This window comes from Mustela erminea, chromosome 3 (genome assembly GCF_009829155.1).
Source record: "Mustela erminea isolate mMusErm1 chromosome 3, mMusErm1.Pri, whole genome shotgun sequence".
Classification (NCBI taxonomy): domain Eukaryota; kingdom Metazoa; phylum Chordata; class Mammalia; order Carnivora; family Mustelidae; genus Mustela; species Mustela erminea.
The window spans coordinates 112,759,994-112,785,789 of NC_045616.1; the positions used below are offsets into that span (position 1 = coordinate 112,759,994).

Below are 25,796 nucleotides of genomic sequence, written 5' to 3' on the forward strand. Positions count from 1 at the left end.
TTTCTCCAAGTGACTTTCAGAAGATCTGCTAATGAATGTTACAATGGTCTGATCAAAATATATTTTTTCTAATCACAGTGAGGAACAAGCCACCAGTTGGACAATTGCTAGGAAGATGAAAGGTTAGGAATAATGCACATACTGGATAATTGACCCACTTGGATGGTCTGTATGGGAATGGCAACAGCACTCCACCCTCTTTTGTTCTATTCTAAATATTGCTTCTCAGTGTCTTAGGTAGCTCACAAACTGGGAAACAGAGTGCATGAGTCACTGAAGAGAACTAGTTAAGACGCTACTGGCACAAACTTGCTAACATATGCAAATGTCTTATATAAGCGTATGCTTCTCAGTATTCTAAGCCCTTTATCATAAATTAGCTTATAATATGTAGGCTAGCAGAGAGAAGCAATAAAGTATCGTGGTTCAGACACAAAACAGAACTGAATGCAAATTCTAACTCTGCTTTTCTTTGCTGACTGTGAACAAGTTACAATACTTTCCTTGTCGGTAAAACATGGGGGTATAAAACAGATTTCATAAAGCAAACTGCTTAGTATATTATATGACCTGTAATAACCCTTTCCATGAAGCAAGACTAGCAGTTTAGGTCCCTTCAAGATGGGAAACAAAACAAACCTTGGAGAAGTATAAATGACATTCATTCAAAAATTTATGGAGCATTTGTAAGATATCAGATACTACAGTAGACTCTAGATAAATAAAGAGAAATAGATTTCAAACAGTCTTCAGTTGTCTCAAACTATCAGAGGACCCCTAAGTCATAGTTCTGGAGTCAGCTAATAGAAGCTAATATATTTTTTAATTTTTTTCAGTGACATTTTTTTTTAAACACTTACATCAGATGCTATTTTACCCATTTAATCTTCACAACAACCTTGTAACCTAAGAACTATTATTATCGCCAATTTTTAGGTGATAAAACCAAAGTTGGGAGAATTTAAGTAGTTTGCCTAAGACGGCATATTTAAAGTGTTTAGCTGTGCCAGATAGCCGTCACATTCATGTTCCCTGCTGTGAGACAGTGCCTCTTACTGTGCATTTTCTATTCTTATATATCTGCTTAGGGAAAAAAAAAAGAACAATAATATCTGATCAAGATATCATAAGGAAATATTTGTGCATACTTGATCACTTAAAATACACAGACATTGTAGATTTTTAAAAAATTGACAATTAGTCGTATTCAAAAAAGAAAACTCTCCCTGTATTAGCAATCCCTTAGTGATAAGTTGGTATTCAAATCATATGGTGGCAGAGCAGTGGGGATCATTTTCAATCACTTGAATATTCTTGCAGAAACTGGGTCACGTAGTAAAACAGTGGAGTCTATGGCTGTGTATATATAGCAAGGGTCAGGGGCCATGCTCCTCATCAATGAGCTGTGGTAGGAATAGCACCATGTAAGCAACAGTTGCATGCCCAACTTTGCAAACCAGAAATGTGGTTGCTATGACTCAGGAATAAAGAACCTATGGTTCTTTATAGGTTGCCTATGGCTCAGGAATAAAGAACCACCCATGCAAGTATATGGAGCTTATCTGTACTACTTGAAGGGGTAGTGCAACGTCTTACAGAAGACAAAAATAGACTGTGGGTCTTGTCTCACCATGAGATATCATGCAATTAATATCACTTGTGTGGTCTGTTTCCTCATTTGTAAAATATGCATAAATTGAATGTACTTCATTGGACTGTTGTAAAGATTAAACCAAATAATATATCTAAATACTTACAAAAATGCTTGACTTGTACTAAATAACATGTATTTAGTAAGATTAAGACCAAACCATTTTTACTTTGACTGTTTTTGATAGAAAAAATTTAAAATATTTTATCTCACTCTCATAACACTCTACATGGAGGTCATTGAAAATTCATTATACAATTGTTATAAAATTTAATTTGTTAAAGGGTTTTGGAAATCATCTCATCAAATTCCCTTCCCCATAATAGAGATGTAGAAATGGAGGTGCAGAGAAGTAAGTTAATTGCTCATGGTTCACCTAATCTTAGTGCAGGAATCTGTTCCCATGCACTGTTGACTTTAAGGCATTAAGACTTCAAGACTTTATTCTTATAAAGGAGAGCTGTGTGCCCCAAAACACAGTGAGCCCACAGTTGTGCAGCTAATTTTTATATTCCTCTGCCTCACTGCTTTCCATGTACTTTCAGTTCTATTTTGGGTGCCTGATTTTAAAGCCCCTCCTATTTATCCACATTTTACTCCTCTCATCCACTTTGGGGTAAGAAACTAATTAGAGTGAACTAGGTTTAAAATAGGAGTAAACAGGCTTTGAGTGACTCTGCTCTGAGTAAAACACTTGTCTTTCAGTACCTATCTTTTTGTTTATTTACTTCATGGATGGTAGTGGGAATTGAGGGGAATTCTGGACCAAGCATTGGGTTATCAATTTTTTTAAGATGTATTTATTTTAGGGACACCTGGGTGGCTCGGTTGGTTAAGCTGCTGCCTTCGGCTCAGGTCATGATCCTGGGGTCCTGGGATTGAGTCCCACATCGGGCTCCTTGCTCAGTGGGAAGCCTGCTTCTCTCTCTGCCTCTGCTTGCCACTCTGCCTGCTTGTGCTCTCTCTCTCTCTCATTCTGACAAATAAATAAATAAATAAAATCTTTAAAAAAAAAAAAGATGTATTTATTTTAGAGAGAGAGCACAGTGGGGAGGGGCCCAGGGAGAGAGAGAATTTCAAACAGACTTCCCACTGAGTGGGGAGGCCAGCGTGGCGCTTGACTTCACAACCCTGAGATCATGACCTGAGCCAGAACAAGGAGTTGGACATTTAACCACTGAGCCACCCAGGAGCCCTGCATCACATTATCAGTTTCATGAAAAAATTAAAGTCTCCAGAAAAGTGAACTACAGATAAAAGTGAAACTTTGTTTTATTAACATTTGGATAAATGTAAAACTCAGACACTGAAAGTGAATTAGTAAACCACCACCAACAAAAAATAATTCAAGAATAGTAACTAAATTATGAGATTTTAATGTGTTCAATTAGAACTAAAATGTAGAAATTAAACAGAGAAGGTTGTCAGTCAATTCATTTTGTAATAATTGAGAAACAAGCAAATTAATTTTAGAAATGTAGGAAAAGTCTATTTGCATATTATCTTTATGACTGTACATAAAGCATCTAGTCTGGAAGGGTTCCCATTCAAAGGGACATTAAATTAGCATAATGCTGGTCTACAGGTCTTCCCCAGTATTTACCCACAAGCTCATAAACAGACACAGTTAGAAAGATGAATGTAGCTCAGGTTCTGGAGGATTTAAGACAATAATTGCCTTCAGTGTTTCTATGGAAGAAAGCATTAGACTGCCAAAATCTGGGTTAAGGACATTTTTAAGCCATAACACATAATCAAATAACCAAAGTTTGTGGGAAGCTCTTAGAAACTGTACTGTTCATGTTACTAGCACTTCACATCACTCAAACTTCTCTACAGCAATTTGTGGTTTTCTTTTGTTTTTGGTGTGATAGTACACATTTTATTTTTGTATCAGCTAATATTTGTTAAAAGCAAGTTTATGATTACAGATTTCATAGACCTGATTTGGAATGTTTTTAACTTTTATTTTATCAATTGTATATCAATGCTTAATACTAGCATGGTGAGATGATAACAACAATGATGATACTATAAACATTCTCTTATTATGGTGCCTTATATATGCCGGACACTGTTCTTAACAATTTACATATAATTTCATTTGATGATAACACATTGGAATAGGTTTTTAACCAGTAAGTGCTTTCAGACAAGTCCCTCTGCTCCTCTACAGCTCCACCACCAGCTCATTATGGCTCCTGAAATCCAACTATTAGGAAGTATTTTAAAGAGTTTAAACTGGACATAGTTTAGGTCCCAGTCTGTGTTCATATTTAAGCTATTATCTCTTGGTTGCAAATCTACCCTTCTATACTTAGTAATCCTGGTGCTAAACTACACAGCTTTCACCCCTCTCTTTAAGATGCGTCTTACCCAGTTCTGGGAATAGCAAGTACTCTAGGGAGATGAGAAGAAAGAAGAGAAAAGGAAGAAGGGACTTCTTCAGTCCATTCTAAATCTGTTCTCTAAAGACTGTCCTGATAATAGCCTCCAAGTGCTATAGCACTTGTTTCAACCTCTAAATTATTATTGCATTCCCAGGACTAGCCCCATCATGCCCCAGGCACTGACCCCTTTAAAAGACTGGACCCCAGTTCCTTGGGGATTTTTCTCAAGATGATGTTCCCGGCCCCTTCTCTCTCTCTCTCTCTCTCTCTCTTTTTCTCCCTAGCTTTAAAGATAGTAGGTGCTTCTCTATCTGAACTGCGCTTGATACCAGGAGATTCTGAAGTTTATTTGATCATGTCCATGTCCTTTAATAAAGTGCTGCTCTCCTTTCCAATAGGAAGTGTCATACTAGTAATTCATAATATGAAGTCACATCACAGTTAAGTAAAAGCATCACTCTTATTGACTGTAATAAAATAATCCTGAGAATCAAGTGTCTTCATTTCACAATTTTTATAGTAGTTATGTGGGGTATAAGAACTGTGCGGGGGGCGGGATGCCTGGGTGGCTCAGTTGGTTAAGCGACTGCCTTCGGCTCAGGTCATGATCCTGGAGTCCGGGGATGGAGTCCCACATCGGGCTCCCTGCTCGGCAGGGAGTTTGTTTCTCCCTCTGCCCCTCCCACTTCTCATGCTCATCCTCTCTCTCTCACACAAATAAATAAATAAAATCTTAAAAAAAAAAAAAAGAAAGGAACTGTGAGGGGGTTCATCCTCTTCTGACTGCACTAGAGAATCAACAGGCAGAAAAGTGTGAGCTCGGGCTTTTAATTCTCGGTTCAAGTAATAGAGAACAAAGAAACTTCTATGGAAGTCTCAAAAGAATCTCTTATTTCTTGTAGCTACAAGGCTGGCTTCTCTTAAATAGTAGATGCACATTTTAATTGTGCTGAATTTAGAATTACAATGTAAATCAAAATCGTACATTGGCCGTGTCTCTCATGAGAAAGGACATTAATTGGGAAGGAAAGTGAGGTTGAAACTTGTATGGTGACATATGAATGGACTTTAACAGTGCTTAGAATCTTAGAACTCTAAGGTTTTCTATGATTTTTTTTTTTAAAGATTTTTATTTGCAAGAAAATAAGCACGGGCCTGCATGCTTGACTAGGGGGAGGGTGGCAGAAGCAGAAGGACAAGCAGACTTCTTGCTGAGCATGGAGCCAGATGCAGGGCTCCATGTGAGGCAGGATTTCAAGATCCTGAAATAACGACCTGAGCCAAAATCAAGAGTCAGATGCTGAACTTACTGAGCCACCCAAGCTCCCCTCTAAGACTTTCTTATGGATGGAAGCAGTCCACCTTCCTGGATGTGAGAGGACTATCCTGCTCTTGGCTTAAGACCCTTCAGTAATTCTGTCAGGTAAAAAAATTGCAAATCAACCAGTTGGCAGGCTGAGAGAAAGGGTAGTAGAAGAAGGAAGTTATTTATATCAACTACAATCATGTAACTCATTACGTGGATGGGGACTATAGAAGGTATGCATATCTTATTCCTTACTTGCTATTACTTTTTAGACATATATAGAGTTCTATCTTTCTGTAAAGGTCACATGGTATTTAAATAAATCTCAACAAATTGATATTTGTATGTACCAAATATTTTCCTTTGATTTCCCTTCCATTCCTTTACTGTTTTATGGAAAGGTATTTTCATCATAGACAGGCTTACAACTGAATCTTTGGGAAACAGATTATTCAAGTGGGATCGTGATGATATTAGAAGATTAAATATCATCATTCAGAAATGGATGCTGTGATCCTTGCCTAGAAATGGATACGATGGCTGTTTGGATTTTGTATATCTCTTTCTTAGACAAAAAATGAGAGCATTTTGTTTGTACAAAGGATAATTGCATCTTGTTGTTCTGAGATAGTATACATATGCACAGAAGTGAACATACAGTACCAAGTAATTGAGAGGGTGAAGTTTGTCTTTTATTAAACATTTATCTGTCATCTCCAAATCCAACCTTCCATACTCTATTTTGTGATACTCGGGCTGGGACTCGTGTTTTCATTTCTTCTCTGCCACTGTCAGGTTATTCTTAGATAAGGCACTGGAGGAAGACTAGGGAGCAGGTGGAAAGGGAAGGGAAAAGAACATTCTCTTTTTTGTTGACTTGCTTTGCCTTTTAATGCTACCCTTCACCTTGTGAAAACAGTTAACTCCAGTCTCCAGTGTTCTGCATTCCCAGAACCAGCCTCAATGTGCCTTCCAAGGTATCAGTTTCAGTCAAGCAACACCTCTTCCTTGCAAATGTGCAAGTGCTCTCCTGCACATGATTAAGACTCTAGCAGCACGTGGACAGACCATAGAGGTCTGAGATGCAGCCCCAAGATGCCCCTCTTCTGATTACCTGTGATTCCACCATCAACCATGTAGTATTCTGCCCTTGGAAGCCTGATTCTCAGCTCTGGGGTTTCCTTCTCTGATCTACTGAGCTATCCTCTTCTCTTCTGAGGATGACTGAGTCCAGCTCTATGAGGCCTCTTGCCTAACGTTTCAGGCTCTGTAAACCTTATCAGCTTTCTTTTGGTGTTTACTCCTATAGGTACTATCTCTGTGTTGCTCATTTATCAGTTCCTTCTATACTAAATTCTCTTGAAACACATAATCTAGTTTCTGTTTTACACAGTCCTAATTTGTATTAGCTGGGGTAAGTTATGTGGCCATTCAGATTCCATTTCTTACCTGTTTTATTGATGGGTGGTTATAGAAGGGATGGTTCAAATAATATTAAAGTGGTGTTTCGCCACCTTTTCTGGTGAATACTAGTTCCAACATTTCCTCCCTTCAAAACAATACTTATGGCCATGTGTATTTGGAAAATGTTAAATACTATAGCAAACTGTGGGAGAATCATAATACACATAAGCATAATAAAGGCTTTGAGAAGTCCAGCAGAAAAAAAAAAAAACTTATTTTACTCTAATTCAATATCTCTTCACAAATTATTTAGCTAGGAAAACTGTTTTATTTTCAGTTAATCTCTATCACCATGCCATGACATACATCGAATAATAGTATTCTCTAGAATCCTTAGCAGTTTAGAAGTTTTGTAATTTAATGGATTTTTTTCAAAATGCTTTTTATTGAGGAGAAATCTAATGCCAAGAGATTGGTTTTGCTTATCTCTTTCAGCTCTAAGCATAAATGTTGACTGAAAGTAATGTCCTTTGCAGTGAAATGTAGAAAGAATGCTTAGGAAGGGGCAGGAAGGATGTCAGAAAACCAGGAAAATTATTACAGGAAGTGAAGACAAGATAAGAGAATTCTGGAGAGGATTAAAAATAGAGTCACAATGGATCCTATGAAGATATGTATGGTTATGGTTAAGTGAACAAGCTATGAATTTACACTGCTTAAATATGACTCTAATCTATGTCACCTGAGTGCCACTTGCTTTTGAAGAAAATGAGTTATCTTCTCTGTACCTTGATTTCTCATCTTTAAATGGAAGATAATAGTAGTATATACTTCACTGGTTTATGAGGAAGATTAAATGTAATGTATCATATAAGAGGATAACACTTGCCTAGTACTTGATGTACTCCCTAAAACAGAAGCAGGCCATATAGAGTTAGATTCATTTAATTTACATAGAAAAGAATTGTAATGAAACAACCATAAATTATTCAAAATGGGAGGATTCTCAAGGGCATCTAATCAATCCCTCGTATCCTATAGCTGAAAATACAATGAAGTTTCCCAGAGACTGAGATTTGGTCAGGGAGCTAATTCATAGAGACATTGGATGGAGATTTTGGTCTCCTCACCTTTAGCAGAGAGCTATTTTAATTACCCTCTAACTTGTTGGGTTGTAGAATTTTCGCATTTTTCTGGATTAAGTCAAGAGCAATAATCTCAAAATATTTCTTTCTGGGTTCATAGCTCAGGGTGACCTCAATGGCCTCAATTTAAGATGCACAACAGCTAATGAAGGGTTTATCAATAATGAGTTTTCCTATGCCTAGTTCCTGTTTCTCTAAGACTGTTATTCTGTGTGGGAGAAGCATGGATAAAGTCAGCATCAGAAAGAGTTGGGATAGCAGAGAGAAAAGTCTCATTCATTTTTTTTCAGCTTTATTGAGGTAAAAGTTGACAAACAAAATTGTAAGGTATTTACAGTGTACTGTGTGATGATTTGATATAAGAATACATTAGGAAATGATTCCCCTTACTGAGTTAGTCAACATATCCATCACCTCACATATTTCCTTTCCTTTTTTTTTTTTTTGCTGACAACATTTTGATTCTCTCTTACTAAATTTAGATTATACAATACAGTGTTCTACTGTAGTCACCCTGTTATATATTAGATCCTCAGACTCTATTCATCTTATAACTGAAAGTGTGTGGAGGGAGCAGGAAGGAGATGAAAGATTGACTCTGAAAACAGACTCAACTCTTCAATGTTTAGGGTGAGGTGACTGAGCTGACCTGTCCTGTACTTTCTACTTGTTAGAATCATCAGGGACACTAACATTAAGTAGAGTGTCTTAATTTCTTCATACTTAAGAGAAATCTTCTCCCCAGCTTTATTAAATAGATCCAGAGAACAATGTTTATTGTTTTATTTAGTGGTATACATAGGTAGAAAATATGAGCTATAGCCACAGTCATAATATAACAAGGCTTTGTCATAGTTTCATTGTTTTCTACAATTTCATGGAATTACGATGAACATATTATTTTGAAAGAAGAGCTTACTGAGATAAAATAGCACTGTATTGCAGCCCAACTAAAGCTATGTACATATGCATACTTTGTTTTATTTATCTATTCATTGAGGTAAAATAGCACAGCAAGGTTAAAAAAAATGGCTAAGCTCAATATGGGCTTGACACTGAAAACCATTTTACTAGCATAAAGGCCTCCAACATGCTGGTATTAATCTATTGATAAATATTTAGACTATTTATATTTTGCTGTCTTTGAGAACTAAGCCGAAATAAACATAGTTTAAGGCAACCTTTGGAAGTGTTGGCATTTCTTATTTTATATTCTTTGTGGTAAATGATCTTCACAGTGACAATTAAAATATTGAACAATGAAGGACAAAGATTGGCAAATTCCTCTTAAGTCCATCTTATTCTCTTACAAACTCTTTCTCCAACATACAGAAAAGTCATATTTTTCAACAACCTTCAACTTCTAGTGTTGAGGAGTAACATTAGTGCTTTTTGACCTACACATGCTACTCAGAGCTATATGTTACAGATTTTCAATGTTCAGAAAAGCATCTATACAAGTCTCAATGCTTTCAGAAAATGAGAACTTACAACATCCAAGCTGTCCTGGCTGCAACTATTCAACACTGCTGCTCACTTCCATCGTGTCTTTGGAAAGGTAAACTATCCAATATACAAGGTTAAATCCTGCAAATGCAACTGGGAAGAGAATCCGAGAATACTGGTCTATTTTACTGGTGCCTCCAAAGGCTGGAGAGAGTGGTGGGGGTGTGACAGGAGTTGACGGTAAGATAGGAGCTCTAGTGAGGACTTTGCTGGCCTCAGGGGATGGAACTATTGGCAAGGTCAGAGAGGTGATTCTTTTCTTCAGATGATACTTGGAATCAGGATGCTGTAGGCAAAAGACATAAATATTCAGCCTAGGTAAAAGACTAGTGATCACATAGTTATTTACTTTTTCACCGTGAACAGATTTTATTGACTACATACTATGTAAAATGAAATATTAGCAAATTTCTTTTTTTTTAAAAGATTTTATTTATTTATTTGACAGAAAGAGATACCACAAGTAGGCAGAGAGGCAGGCAGAGAGAGAGAGAGGAGGAAGCAGGCTCCCTGCTGAGCAGTGAGCCTGAGGCGGAGCTCAATCCCAGGACCCTGGGATCATGACCTGAGCCAAAGGCAGAAGCTTTAACCCACTGAGCCACCCAGACGCCCCGCAAATTTCTTTTTTTAATATTAGCAAATTTTTACTAGTATTTGATGGTCCTATCTTTCTAAGAAAGTGGTAAAATAAATTAAAAAAAAAAAAAAGATTTGCTGCCATCCAAAACCCTATAATTTCATACATCAGCAATTGATGCCAGCATAGTCTACATCCCAGAAACTGTGTTGACCACTGGGCCATTAGGAAGAGATAAACTAGCTTGCAAAGTTTTATCCAACCCCTTCTCCCTGGTAATGCATAAACCTATAGGGCAATGAGTGTGGGCAACGAGAGGGATTTCAATTTGGAATATATGGACAATTAATTAATACAAGAAAATATAGCAATTCAGTTAGTTGATATCATTCTTCTAGCCTACATCCTCATCTTCACACGTTCGTACGTGTGACCCAGCTGAGATAATAGCCACAAAAAATACTAAGGTGCTTTTTTGTTCTTTTTTGTCACTAGAAATCTTAAGACAGCCCTTTTAGTCCTGAAAGGGATACTTAGTACATTAATTGTTAGGTGAAAAGGCTAAGTCCAGAGAGTGGAGCTGGTAATACCTTGCCCATAGTCACACAGTTAGTAATAAACTACACTGGTTATTTGTGATCCTTGTTTCATCATCCCCACATTTTTTTGTCTTCACTTTAAAGTATTGGGTCTAGTGCAGGGACTCTAATTTTGTTTGCTTTAGACTCTTTTCATACTTGGAGACTAGAGGACCTTGCTCTGATTTGTATCTTTTCTTGTCTATATCCTATACTAGTCACTCTCCTTGTGACCAGGTTGTCCTTGCTGGTTTCTGCCTTCAAACACTTGCTGTACATTATCTCTGCTCTTGTAAAACTACCTTGTTTTCTCCCTGGCAGCAAAATCACCACTTTGATGCCTGGCAGGGTATGTTACTCACGTGGTCAGACTCCTGTGGCTTTAGCCAGCAACCCTGCAGCAACAGGATGAGGCAGCCACCTCCCCTGTGCCGGTTGAGCCACAGGACCAGAATGACCTGCCGATGTGGTGACATTTGGAGTGCGAGAATCAACAATTCTAAGAACCTCTTTTCTCTATAGTCCCCTTTTGAATTTTGCTGTTTGATTTGTCATGGAATTTACTGAGTAACTAAATAATAATAGTCATCATTGAGAGTTCAAGCCCATTTAAAGGCTGTGGGAAAATCTCTTCACCAAAAGCAAAAATAAGTCTCTGTAGTTAAGTCTGATGGTGAGTTGCAAGGAAAGAATATCTTTTTTTGTTATATATTGGCCCAGTATTATCCTAGGGACTCTTGAAATAATTAAATAAATCATAGGTCTTGGTGGTAAAGATAATTTAAAATAGTGAGGGCTCAGTCTGCCAATCTTGGGAAATAAGTGATACTTTCTACAAAAACATGTGACAGCTAAGGACTACTGTATCCAGGGTCACCGGTTAGCATGTGGATAGGACCAGAGTAGTGGTATGTTGGTCTCAATGTAAGCTGCCTATAGAGAATAAACATAGAACCTACTTTCCAGAGTTTCTATTGTGTATCTCAGGCTCTAATTTGAATTTTTAGCCATTAACTATGTTACTGAAATATTCTCCACCTGAAAGAGCAAATGTGTTAGTATTTCATTTTCTAAAAGAGTCAACCTCCTCCCAGATACATGGAATATTAAAATATTTTACTCTAGTAAAATTTCCAAGGATCATGATAGAGTAAAACAAGGGAAAGCCTTAGAGTAGATGGTCTTTCTAAACTCAGGATTTTTAATAGCATGCATTGCTTATGTTTATTTCTTTTTATAAATTTCTTTTTTTAAGGAGAAAGAGAGCAGACATGAAAAAGTTCATTGAGATGAAAAAGTTATTATAAAACATAATCTACCATAAAGATGTAAGGCATTGTTTTATCTCTCCCTCTTTAGAGCTGTGGGGGGGAAATGTTAATTGTCAATCTTTTGACATTGTCACAATGTCACACATGACTTATTAAGAATTACCAAATGACCCTTGTCTGGAGTTAAGCAACATCACTAAAAATACCATGACATTTTTAATGGCATTAAATTTTGGGCCTGGAATGAAAGATCCCCTACAACAGCATTCCCCTTTCCTCATCTGCTTCTCCAAACAATCTCAATGGACGTTTCCTTGAGAGTTAGGTGGACAAAAGAGTCAGAAAGCCCTTGAGTGCAGTTCCATATACTACTTACCTGCCATCTTTAAATCTAAGGACAATTATTGCTTTCTCTGTAAGTTTTTCTTATCTTTTAAGAATTTGAGAAAGAAAATATTCATAGATAAGATAGATGAAATTATATATATAATATATATAATAGACCTTCAAGAAAGAGAACCCTTTTCTGCTTACTTAAATGCTATAATTTGTTTAGCTCTTATCACATTCTTCCTTGTGAATATTATTTCTGTTCTGCCTTATCTCTTTTCCTGACATGAAATCTCCTTATTGGTAGAGGGCATCTTATTGTCAAGTATAAGCACCCCACAGTGCCTAGTTAGTGCACAGAACATAGTATGTGCTTAATAAGCATATGCTGATGCAACAAATGAATGAAAATCTGAACATTTCCAGGATTTCTTAAGTAATCAGGCAAGGAGAAGAAAACAAAAAATTTTATGATTATTTAACATTGTATTTTAGTGTCTTGTTTCATATTACAAGTACCATATCTGAATGCTTACAATTGACAAACACTACACAGACTTTACATGCATTATTTTGCTAATTCCTAGAAAAAGAAACTATGATGAAATATTATTATTTTCATTTTAGAGATAATCAAATGAAGGCTTAAGTGGGAAGCTCACACAGTAACTGGCAGTGCCTGAATGTGATCACTCTCAGATGCTAAAGATCACACTCTAAATAATTATTATGGCTTCTCCCCATCAGTTTTAAGTTTCAGCATATAGTTTCTCAAACACAGAACTATTGACATTTTGGGATCACAAATTTTTTGTTGTGGATCATTGTCCTGTCCTTCATAGGATGTTGAAGAGCATCAGTTGTGGGTTCTACTTCTACCCAGAAGATGCCTGGAGCATCTCCCTCCCCAAAGTGGTGACCACCAAAAATATTTCCAGACATTGCAAAATATTCTCTGGGGAGAAAAGTCACCTACCACTGAGTATCACTGGCTTAGAGTTACAGCTGTCTCACTGTCCAGTGGCGACTGGGGGTGTTTCTAGCAGGCAGCAAATATGACATACTCAAGGAAATGGAAGAGGTCTGGCTAACCCACATGCTGGATAATCAGCTCCTGAATAATTGGGAATTGGCAGTACAGGAAACCGGACTCCAATTTAGAAGAATCACATTGAATTTCTGAAGTGAAAAGAAAGCCAATTTTGCAAGCCATTCAAGATACAGGTTTGCATCAGACCCCGCCTGTTCTATTGTAAGCTCAGCAGCTTCAGCTGATGGTAAAATAGGTTTTTGTCAGAGTCCAGATGAGGGCTCAGCTTGGGGCTGTCACTGTTTTGAGTGGAACACCTGTGGTTTTGAATTTTTCCAGGGCTCCCCTGCTGCTGAATGCCATCCTGCTTTGGGTATTTATAGAGCATTGCTTTGTTTTAAATAATGCCATATTGCAAAGGTAGTTTGAGTCAAACTGGACTTTATGACAATCAATTATTTGATGTAAAGATAAGACATTTGGAAAGTACTTATGGAAAGTACTTTGATACAACATTCAGTAACTCTAATACGTTAAAGAGGAGGGGGCAATGGGTTACCTCTCAAGAGAGATATTCTAACCACAGCTACATTATACAAGGGACAAAAAAAAGCATCTGTTTTTAGAAGCAGCAAAGAGAGGCACCAAATATAAGAGAAATTTGAAAACATTTAGTACTTGATTTTTAAAAAAAAACTATTATATTAATTATTGTGGAGGAAGTAAGAATTTCAAATCAAATTTTCTTGCATCTACGTAATAGCTGGTAGAATTGGGACAGAGACGATTCCAGAATTTCTACAAAGAAGCAGCTTTTTGGCAGCAGTCTGGTGGGTCAGTGGTGCTAGGTACATGTCCAGACCATATTGGAATGTTTAGATGGTAAAGAAGGGAATATTGGATGAGGATTTGATAGAAGGTATAGGGAAAGAACTAACCACCCACACCCCTCATCTAATCCAACCTACCCTCTCTTTATTTTTTTTTTTAACAATTTTTTTTTTAAAGATTTTATTTTTATTTATTTGACAGAGGGAGATCACAAGTAGACAGAGAGGCAGGCAGAGAGAGAGAGAGAGGGAAGCAGGCCCTCTGCTGAGCAGAGAGCCCGATGCGGGACTCGATCCCAGGACCCCGAGATCATGACCTGAGCCGAAGGCAGCGGCTTAACCCACTGAGCCACCCAGGCGCCCGCTACCCTCTCTTTAAATTATGAAATAGCACAACCATGGTGCAGGGACTGAGTCTCAGATGGGCTACAGAGTAAATTATAGTATTCAAAGAATCTTGACAATATTTGGAACACGGGAGGTTAATCTTTCAGTATTCTATGCTTTCTATCTCTGTACATGGGTGGAAGGCAACCGTGATAATGACCCAGCAGATCATCCCAACCTTGAAAGGGAATATGGAAAGGATATGTCTTATTTCCCTCTCTATTCCCAAGTTTCTAGCAACCGATTTAGTGTTTCTAGAACAGGACCAAAATCATCCTTTGGTTCTCAACTCAGGCAAAACTTCCGCCAGAAGGATGCTCTCTCCAGCCTGTGGTAGGTACCCTTGCATGACTCTTCATTAGCCCCTATACATCTCTAATACAGCCTTTGTCACAATGATTCATTATGGCTCATACGTTTGTCTTTCTTCCTGTTCAGCAAGAAGCTCATGAAAGTAGAGGCAGTACTGATGTCACTCACTAATATATTCTAGCATTCTACAAAGGATATAGAACACAAGATCGTTTAACAAGTACTTATAATATGAATAATTCATTGAATACATATGTACTCAATAAATGGGTGCCAGATGAAAAGGGAAAAAATAGTGAATAAACAATATAAGCAGTATAAATATAATCATTGTCCTGACTAATGAAATTCTGGCCAATTTTGTTGTAGATAATTTACCAAGAACATCACACTTTCTGTGAAAAAGGAAAGCGAGACTGGATGTGTCGATGGGTGGAGGGAGTTCATTCTTAAGAACATAATAATGAGGGCTTAGACCTTTAAAATAACAAGGAATCTAGCAAAACATCCAAAAAGTGATTGAGGTCCAAACTTGGTCTCATATGCAGAATAAGTACACCCCAGATACATAACAATTTATAAAACATGAAGATAAGACTAACTCTTTAATGACAAAATAAGAAACCAGATAAAAGCAATAAGGAAAAGCACTGTAAAAGCAGGAAAGAAGCTGTGGATAATTTCTTCTCATAATCTAAAAACAAAACAAAACAAACAAACAAACAAACAAAAACCCAAAAACCCACAAAAAAACCAAGAAAACAACGACAAAAAAATCCAAAACCCAGTATCTAGTTCCAACTACCTTAAAACCAGAAAGCACTTCTGAGGTATTAGTTTTAAATATCTCTTCAGGTTTGAGTATTAGATTTAAAACTCCTGAATTTACTTGTCATTATTATATTTAATTTCAAGGTCAAAATCAAAGTGATAAACTGTTTCCTATATTCATTCTAAGTAGCTTCCTGTGAGAAGCAATGAGGACATTAAAATATAACTTAGAATCACATGAAACATCTAAGCACTTAATTTTATTTCAACCTCACCACATTGGTTTGCTATTTCAATGTCTAACTTATTCAAATAATGCTATTTTGATTACAACTGAATAGGCACTTTTAAATGTCATGGCATTTGAAAGAAAAAATGGCTAGCCATCATAATATACCTTTGTATTGTATAAATTGCAAATGTGTAATTTATGTTTGTTCCTCTACATCATATAAGGCAAATTGCCAAGGTTTGACATGAATAAATAAAATGTAAATGCTCTATGTAATCATCTATATTTATTTTTGATACCTACAAAGTTTGTATGGCTAGGTTTGCTTATTTTGGTCTTTATTTTTACTCTTTGATCTGCCCTTTCAGAAACAAAATGGTACTTTTCATTACCTTAAAATGTTTTAAGTGAAGCCAGGTTTAGAAATAAAATTTTTTATAAAAAAAAGTCAACTTGCAAGAAAAAAGTACTTTGCGATGATTTAAATGCATATTTTTAATCCAGCTTTCCAAAGGACCTGCTCATTATATGTTACTATTTTAGAATTGTGGAAGATAGCTTATATGAAGAACTGAGATCTTAAATTCCATCTTATTAATAAATTTTATCTTTAAAATAATAGAGAATGCTAGCTCCATTCTTTCTCCAAGGATTTGAAATCATATTCCTCTCAGTAATACATATTTCAAAAGAGCTAAAGTAAGGAAGTTGGTCTTTCTTTTCATCTCAATACCAGATCAATGAATATATTCAAAATCATTGGACTTATTTTTTTATCTTGTTTCTCATGACTCTCTCTTTGCATTTTTACTGCATTTCTAAAAGGAAACTGTTAAACTGAATTCTGATAAATATGAATTCTTCATTTATAGATATATGTTAAGACAATATGTGATCATTGGGCAATACCTATATAGATACCGACAGCTTATAACATAATCACTTATTTTTACAAAAATAAGCTGATTCTCAAAAATATTTTCTGAAAACAATATTTTCAAGGGTTTTGGATTGAGTCTTCAGACTAGTATCCTTCTGCTATAAAATTTATATATTTGTGGTCTTTCAAAATACACATATATAAAGAAAACATCATTAGGTCAAGAGAAGAATTTTGGGAATGACCTCACATTCTGAAAATGTTTTATTTTGTGTTATACATTCTTTTATATATCAGCCTTTAAGGAATTGTTGGAGAGGAGATAGCCTCTGCCTCTGTAAATCTGTATATATTGGACTCCTGCAATCAATTCCTAGTTTTTCTACTGGCTAGCAACAAACATTTTCTCTCTCCAAGACACTGTTTTTGATTTGTAAGCAGAGGCAATTAGGCTGGATCACTGGATGGCAAACTTTTTTTTTTTTTTCCTAATGAGAACCAATTTAAGAAAAAAAATCTTTAAATTATATATTTTCACTTATGGGATCTGCCTTGTTTTATTCCTTGGAGAAAATATAAATTCCCAAACAATTTTCTTCGTATATCAAAAGAGAAGTTTCAATAAGACCTATCATTTTTTTATCCAATAAATATCCGAGTATTTGAGAACAAAACACATATAGCTTTGTGATTTTTATCATTATAGTTAACCAAGGATTAGTTGAACTACATGTGGTTCTGTGATTTGGAAATGTTCACCAGAATTGATTATAAAGATATTTTCAGTTCCAAGTGTCAGCAGTACTTGATTTTACAGAGTGAAATTTTCTTCTTTTCAACAACTACAATTTGGAATTTGCATTGACATAAAAATTTGTATTTGTCAATCATTTCTATAATCCATTAAAAAAGTGTGCGCAGCTGAACTGCTGAGAATATTTACTCACATGTGAAACTGAAGTTTGGGAGTGCATTTACGACTCTTGAATTATTAATGCCATCATTTGTTTCTTTTTCAAAATAACCTCTGAGGACCAAAGTTTAGCCACAGCAAATCTAAACTGAGTTTTATAGCTATTTGTCACTAATTATAAGTCTTTGAATAAAAACATGTTAAAAAACATGTATTTAGTATTCAAATGTGAACATGAGAGTTTTCATGAAAATTAAAAACCTTGCTTATTTCACTCAGCATAATCTCTTCCAGTCCCGTCCATGTTGCTACAAAAGTTGGGTATTCATCCTTTCTGATGGAGGCATAATACTCTATCCCCAGGGGTACAGGTCTGTGAATCACCAGGTTTACACACTTCACAGCACTCACCAAAGCACATACCCTCCCCAATGTCCATAATCCGAGAGTCAATTATCATATGGTTTCACTTATTTGTGGAGCATAACAAATAGCATGGAGGACATGGGGACTTAGAGTGGAGAAGGGAGTTGGGGGAAATTGGAAGGGGAGGTGAACCATGAGAGACTATGGACTCTGAAAAACAATCTGAGGGTTTTGAAGGGACGGGGGGTGGGAGGTTGGGGTACCAGGTGGTGGGTATTATAGAGGGCACGGATTGCATGGAGCACGGGGTGTGGTGCAAAAATAATGAATACTGTTATGCTGGAAATAAAACAAAAAAACAAAAAAACAAAAAAACCTTGCTTATGACTTGGCATTCCCAGACCTAATACTCACATCTTGCCTTCATGGAGTGAAGTAGCAAGCAGATTTCTAACAAAAATTGTCCATTCTGTAGAGTCCCTCTTTATTTCCCTCAGACTCTGAAGCCTCATTAGGAACTTTTTTTTCACTTTATTCTCCCTAATTAGTATAAGTAAACCTGTTAAAAGGAAACATCTAAAGGCTGAGAAAAATGTTCTCATCCCCTCTGAGAGCTTGGAATCTGCTAGTACCAGTGAGGATGATAAAAGAACGCCAGAAGTTTAGAGCAAAGAAAAATGGAAGATTGTTGTGTCGTGTTGTGTTGTGTTGTGTTGTGTTGTGTCGTGTTGTTTGCTATGAAGTTGGAAAAGAAGTTGGCCTTGGATTCAGAATTATGTAACCTGTGCTCAGCTAATAGTACTTTTGCACTATTTAATTGTTTGTGATTACTGTTAGGCTGCCTTTTCATATACTGATGAGTAACATGAGAAAAGTAAATAATTACCAAAACAATCTCAGCTTCCAAAGGTTCCCTCGCTTTTGATATTGTCACTGGGGGTGAAGCGGCAATCTGTGCCCTCCTTTTGGCCTTCTGTGTCTGAAGATTGGTAAAGTAGTTGACAGCTGCAAACTCAATAAGAGCTGAGAAGACGAAAGCAAAGCAAACAGCTATGAACCAATCCATGGCGGTTGCATACGACACTTTGGGCAAAGAGTGCCGAGCACTGATGCTTAATGTGGTCATGGTTAAAACAGTGGTGATCCCTAAAGTGAAAAAAAAAAAAATGCAGTATTAGCATTTGGAATCCCAAACCAACATCAAATGAGTATTAGCATTAAATCATTAAATCATTTAAATCATTAAATCAGTATTAGCATTTGGAATCCCAAACCAACATCAAATGAGAATGTGTCAGTGGATTAAACACTCCAAATGTAATTTTTTATCTTGTTTTATAATTGTTCACAATTATTATATAGGTGTTACCATTTTTGTATTCTTCAATACCTAGTATAGTGCCATATACACTGTAGTTGCTCAAAAAAATATTTTCTGATTCGATTTAGTTTAACTATTGTAAAGTTTAACTTGTGAATAATTCTAGTTGTTACTTCTTAAGCAAGTTTATAACAAATAATCACTTAAGTACTAAAAACTTGAATTCTTGGTCAATTTGAATAGCTGGTAATGTCTATCAACATATTTAAGAAGTCTAGCTGGTATGAATAGCAAACATAAAATTAGGTTCCTCAGAATTTTTTGAAATTTCTAGCTTAGTTTTAAGGTAAAATATTTACTCATGAGAAAATAATTTCATCACTCCATCACCAGCAGTTTTATGTCTTATATAATAGTTGGGAAATACACGTAATTTAAAGATGATCAACATCATTATATAGATATTCTTTTATAATTTGCAGAAACAGATGTATTTTAATATAGCAAATTAAAAAGTAAAAATTCATCTGAGATTTTAATTCAACTCAGATCTTCCCTATAAACCTCTCTAAATGTATAATCATGAAAACCCAGAAAAAATTGGCTTTTGTTATTGATGATATTTTCTGTTACAGCTTTTTCTCAAAACTAATAGTTATTCCACATATCATAAATAGTGAACTCAAGAGGTTGAAACATGGGAAATTGGTTATATTTAACTATTTTGAGATCTAGAAAAACAACAGTTTATTATGATTCAACCTATTAAGGCAAGATATACTTTATAATAGATATAGTTTATGTATTAAGTTTCAATAGCCTTTCTTTTCAGGAATTTACATGTCACTTTTACTTTTCTGCTTTTCCTTAGTTATGAAAAAGCAAATTGAGATTAAAAAAAAAACAAAACAAAACACTCCTAAATAGGGCACAGGGAAGGCACAGGAATCCAGCCAGAATTCTTGCCAAGACAAAGTTTTTCGTGGATTCACCACGTAGCTTGGGATAACATAAAGGTCATTTAATATCATACATATGCCTGAATGAGACTGGACTCTGTTTCCTTTGTGGATCGAAAAAGTACACTAGTGTGAATATTCCCCTAACCTACACAAGAAATAAGAGCCAGATGAGTGGAAGTATAGCCAAAGTGGAAAGCATACCAAATACGGTTCTGGCCGGGACAGACTCCTTATTAATCCAGAAAGACACTTGGGAAAGAATGACCGTCATAATGCAAGGAGTGTATATCTGTATCATGAAGTAGCCCATCTTCCTTTGCAAGTGGAAATAAACTGTCATTATTACGTATTCACCTGTTGGAAAACATGTATATCAGTATTATTGCTTTTGACAGGGTGCAGAAAGAATGCAGCTGGAAATAAATCTTGCAGATCTTTAACATGGGCTGGAAGAAAACAAGTAAAGTCATATTTCTCTGTATGACAAAGATACTTGATCAAGCAGATGATAGATACATCAGCTCATTGTTTTAGGTTGGGTTCTTTGTGTCATATGCATAGAAAACTACTTATTCCAAGGTTACATAAATCTTTTTATGCACATGGTTGCAAAATCAATTTTAAAGAAGGCTACTCATCACTTCAAAACCGCAAATGTAGCCCAGGATAGCTAATGCAGAGAAGAAAGAAATAGATATTTTGAAAATGTGTATGAGGGTCACCTTGCTGGGTTACATTCATGAATTGGTCTAATTCTTACCTGTGTTAGATTTAATTGTCTCACTAGATACTGTTTGTCCAATCAGATCGTACTGGAGGAGGCTTGAAGATTCTTCTGGGACTTCAACAGAGTAAAGTGGTCCTTTTTTCCAAGTATATATGATTTCACTTTTGGGGTAAGCATCTGAATTTTTAAAACCAATTAAACATAACAGTGAATCTTACTAGTTTTTTTTTTTCAGGGAAAATTTTGTCCATATAAAAAGGAGCTACAAACATAAATTTTCTTTCTTTTTTTTTTTTTAATCTGGGTAACTAAAACCTGACTATTTATAAGATTGACAGACATGATTAAGTAAGTATATTCCTGGAATAACAATAGGAATATCATAGTAATATTTCTCTTTTGCTTTTTGGTCTTTGGCTACAATCAAATAATCATACACACCCACACCCACACAACCCCCCCCACACATGTATTTTTAAAAGACTACTGCCTTTATTTATTTATTTAGATTTATTTATTTCAGAAAAAGGGGTATAGGAAAGAAGCAGAGGAAGAGGGAGACAAGTAGACTCTCCACTGAGTGTGGGAAGTTCTGAGGTAGGGCTTAATCCCAGGACCCTGAGATCATAACCTGAGCTGAAATCCAGAGTTAGACCCTTAACTGACTAAGCCACCCACGTGTCCCAATAATTATATTTTGAATGAATAACTTACAACTCCCAAACTTGAGTGGACAAGCATGCCCATCCATAGGAAAGTTAACCAGCCTCATGGGACAGTCAGCATTGATGGTAAGTCTAGGGACATTAAAATAAATGGTTCTATGTTAGTATGTGGACAAATCATTTGGATTAGAGGTAGCTGAATTGCGGAAACCTCACCTCATGGTATATAGAATGGTTCCATTCTGCATTATTCTGAAGAGTTTATTAGGGGTTGTCATATTGTGTGCAATTGATTTTTTGCCATTCCTGAAAAAAGTGTCAGGGGTCCAGATTTTACTGACCATCAAGTTATTCAAACTCAGAATCTCAGTTGGTCCCCCAAACTTCAACCTCTCATCAGTCCAAGTCTGGCGGAAGAAAACGTCCATCGTATACTCCTATGAGAAAATAAGATATTCATGCAAGCTGGGGAGATAATTTATTAAGAATAGTTTATTCACTAGCTTATATATCTAATTCTAAAATTTTGGAAATAAAACAACTTTTTGTGATAATAACTTCAGACTATCAGAGAACCTGTGATTTCAGGAATTATTATTTTTCTCAAACTCAAAGTTTGTAATATCATTATAAAAGATAGCACTGTGTTGTGCCAAACTCCCTCCTCCACCTTGACCCTCTTCAACATTCTTCCTTTTTTCTATCAGTCATCCACCTCTCCATCTACTGACCTATCAAATTTCCCTCCATTAATTTAGAAGAAAAATATGAAAAGATTTTCAGTCTAGGTTTTGTGCTGTCCTTCCTACCATCACAGTCTGGCACACCCTTCAGTGCCTTCTTCACTTTCAAAGGTGTCTCCAAATACCTTAATACCATTTACCAAACTTCCAAGGATGGGTAAACTTTGCTTGGTAAGTGTACTCTGGCTGCACATCCCAATAATTTTATATTGTTCTTGGAGAATATAAAAGCAAATGTTACCATGATTACTCAGAGCATCATTGAAGCATGCATAATTGAAATTTTGAGTTTTAATTTGTGGCTTTTATGAAATAACATTAGAAATATTAAGAATTATGGTAAGAGCCATTGCAAAAGTCAATGATAAATAACAGCTTGTAAGTATATAAAAATATTGCCAATAATTGCTTTGTCTACTTTATGTGTTCCTGTATGAGACCTATTACTACAAGTTGTGATTAGATTTTTAAAATATAATTTGACACACAGTATACCATATAATAATGATCCAGGCTTTAACAAGCTCTCTACTGAACAAATATACTTAAAAAATGAGACACATACATAAAATGAAGTGTCAAGTGTTCCCCAGACTTCAACAATATAGTATAGTATGGTTGTGGTTATTTATACTTGGGATGAGTCAGTACTCAGTGAAAAATATGATAGTAAAATAATTGAGGATTCTGGATAATGCTGACTCTCCTTTCTTTCAAGTCGGAAGACATTTTTCTCTTAAATAAAGTCCTTCTCCCTCTCCTTCACTTCCTCGTTTTCTTTCTTACTTTTTTCCCTCCCTTCTCCTTTTCTTTCCTCTGGTACTTCCTTTTTTCCCCCTCTTGCCTCTTTCTTTTCTTGTCAGCTCAAAGATCAGAAGATAAAAGTCTCCAATAACTATTTATCCAGAGCTACATTTCCCTAATAAACTTTAATGATTCAATTATTTTAAGAGTTATGTGCATTTAGATTTTAGTACTTATATTTTACTTTTAGGGGGAAATGGTAACTGAAAACTGTGGAAAAAATATCATGATGCACTTTGTTCTAGAAGACTAGTTCAGAGTTTCATTGCCACTTACTATAAATAATCTCTTACGAATCCTACAGCCATCTGTACCTGGAACAGAGTTCCCAGAACACCTACTGGTCCATTTGCAACACAAAAGGTACAAAGCACTAGCTTTCCCAAATGATGCCCTTCACTGTTTTAATAAAATATACTGAAAATGATGTGCTACAGAAAATAGCCATATTTTAAGTTTCATAGATATTCTGAATATACTTTTACATGATATATCATCTTTGTTGATTTTTCTTTTTTTCTATTCTAAAAATTTACCAGGATTATATAAAAATGGGGAAACCTTATCTTTGTAGAAAATAATGGGTGCATGATATATGGCCAGAAGAGAGAACAGAATCTTAGAAAGTCCCACAGGTTAAAGTGTTCAAGTGGAGCCCATAGTGAAATGTCAAGGCAATTAAGCCAGTAATCTGTTGTAATGACCATGCGCTCCTGGCATGAACACACATATTGCATTAGGACTATGGAGCCAAACTTGGTAACAATGTCCAAGATCATTAGTTCTGGGACTCTGCCCTCCAGCCAATAAGTAAATTTACCCTCCTCACTCAGAGCTTACTCACCATCTCCACATCGGACACGGGCCCAAAACTGGTCACATAAATGTCTGTTTTGACTTCAGTGACAGCACCTGAAATTAGCCCAGAAGCATGGGGGCAAATATCACCAGTGATTTTAAGGACTCTGAACTTAATGACCCTACCACAAAGTCCCTTCTCATGGTTAGAACCTGCAATCCATCCTAAAGGAATTCATTAGCAGAAGCCCTTGGGTTTTTCAACTATGAAAACTCAAACCGGTTGCATTATTTTGAAAATTTTCTGGTCAATTTGAAAAATTTAAGGAATGGAAGAGAAGTTAAGTTAGAATTCTCATAATAATTGTAACAATAACTAACACACCTTGGTAATTTGGGGGGGGTGGGAACAAATGATGGAGAATCTCATTCTACACTCACACAACTCTACGAGGCAAACACTTTTCGTATACCCATACTACAGCTGAGGAAGCTGTAGCTTAGAGGGTTCAAATAATATGTGTAGAAGGTCACAAACAGAGGAAGGGACAGAGACTGGATGGAACATGTGGCCTCTCCTAGTACCCCTTTCCTTACCAATCTGCAATCCTTATGAAGCCTCTGGGTCTTAGACAAAGGGAAGGGGGAAAGGAGAATATAGACATTTGGTTTAGTAAGGAATGCTGCCTCTCACCTCCAAATCCTGGACGTAGCCGGTTGTCATAGCCCTCAAGCAAGTTGTCCAGGATCCGACTGATGTTTCTGGAGTAGAAGCTTTCTTCATCTTCAAGTGTCCCTAGGGTATTTTCTACCCTGTGAGCAAACAGTCCATGATCCTCACTCCCTACTCATGTACCCCACCACAAATACATGCCATACCACCCAGGCTTCTTCCATGATTTGGTATAGAAGTCACCCAGTGGGTGTGTGCTCTCGTTTTCCTCTGAACTAGAATGAAAAATCAGGAAAAAATCTTACTCACCATAGAAGAATGTAGAGCCAGGGCAGAGGTGATGCCATCCTGCAGTGCTCAGTAATGCCTAGTTCACCCTCCTCCTGTGCTTTCCTTCCTCTTAACAAGTCTCCCCCCGCCCGACTTTGCCAATCAACTAAAGTAACCTTCCAGACCCCTCATATCTCTTTTCCTTATTTGCCTTCAGCCAGCAATCCAGAGATGAAGAGGTTGCCCGCAAAACTTGTTCTCTCTTCTGCCTTTTCACGTGGAGCAAGGTGGCTTGTGGTCTTAGACTACATCCTGATGGACACTCAGCGTCTTCTGGTAGACTCACTTGGGAAAGGAGAGTCCGGAGGGACAGTGTATGGTTGGAGAGCAGTGACAATAATCGAATAAGGCATTAGGGGAGATTAGAAGGAAGAAATCCACTGCTAGTTTTGGCATGGAATTAGCAGGGCCCTGTGAGGAAATCTGGAAAGCAGTGGCATCTTGCTGATTGAGATTATGTTCCAATGGGCTCAGCATTTATTATTTCTGTGGTTCACGGAAGGATTCCTACACAGCTCTTACTGCTTAAAAAGTCCAACAATATTGAGATCCTTTTGAGTTCTCTTTCTGATTTCATCAGCTTTATTACATCATACAACTTTCCTCTGCATTTAAAAATTGTCCCTCATTATTCTTTGAAAAGCATTTATAATATGCTAGAACAACACTTGACTGTCTTACTATTCGGTTAATATATTTTGTTTAAGTACTTTGTTGATCCTTCTTAAGATAGGACAGCTCAAGCTAAGCCATAAATGGGTCCTACCACTATCTTTAGAAAATTCATCAGTTTCATGGATGTCTGCAAATAGCTGATTAAAGTTCTTCCTGTAGAAATACTGTAAGAATAAAGCATCTCTGCTCATGCTTATTGATGATTTGCTGGCACTATTT

General features: G+C 36.4%; 1 protein-coding gene across 1 annotated transcript; it reads right to left on the bottom strand.

Annotated features, from left to right (window-relative positions):
* Positions 1–8,869: 8,869 nt before the first annotated feature.
* GABRA6 (gamma-aminobutyric acid type A receptor subunit alpha6) lies at positions 8,870–25,356 on the bottom strand. Its single transcript, XM_032337112.1, has 9 exons — positions 24,882–25,356; positions 24,594–24,712; positions 23,946–24,013; positions 21,771–21,991; positions 21,604–21,686; positions 20,923–21,066; positions 20,364–20,516; positions 18,766–19,025; positions 8,870–9,688 (listed from the first exon to the last, which is right to left on the bottom strand). Exons 1-9 carry the CDS (start codon positions 24,917–24,919, stop codon positions 9,413–9,415), a joined length of 1,362 nt encoding a protein of 453 aa, XP_032193003.1. The 5' UTR covers positions 24,920–25,356; the 3' UTR covers positions 8,870–9,412.
* Positions 25,357–25,796: the final 440 nt, after the last annotated feature.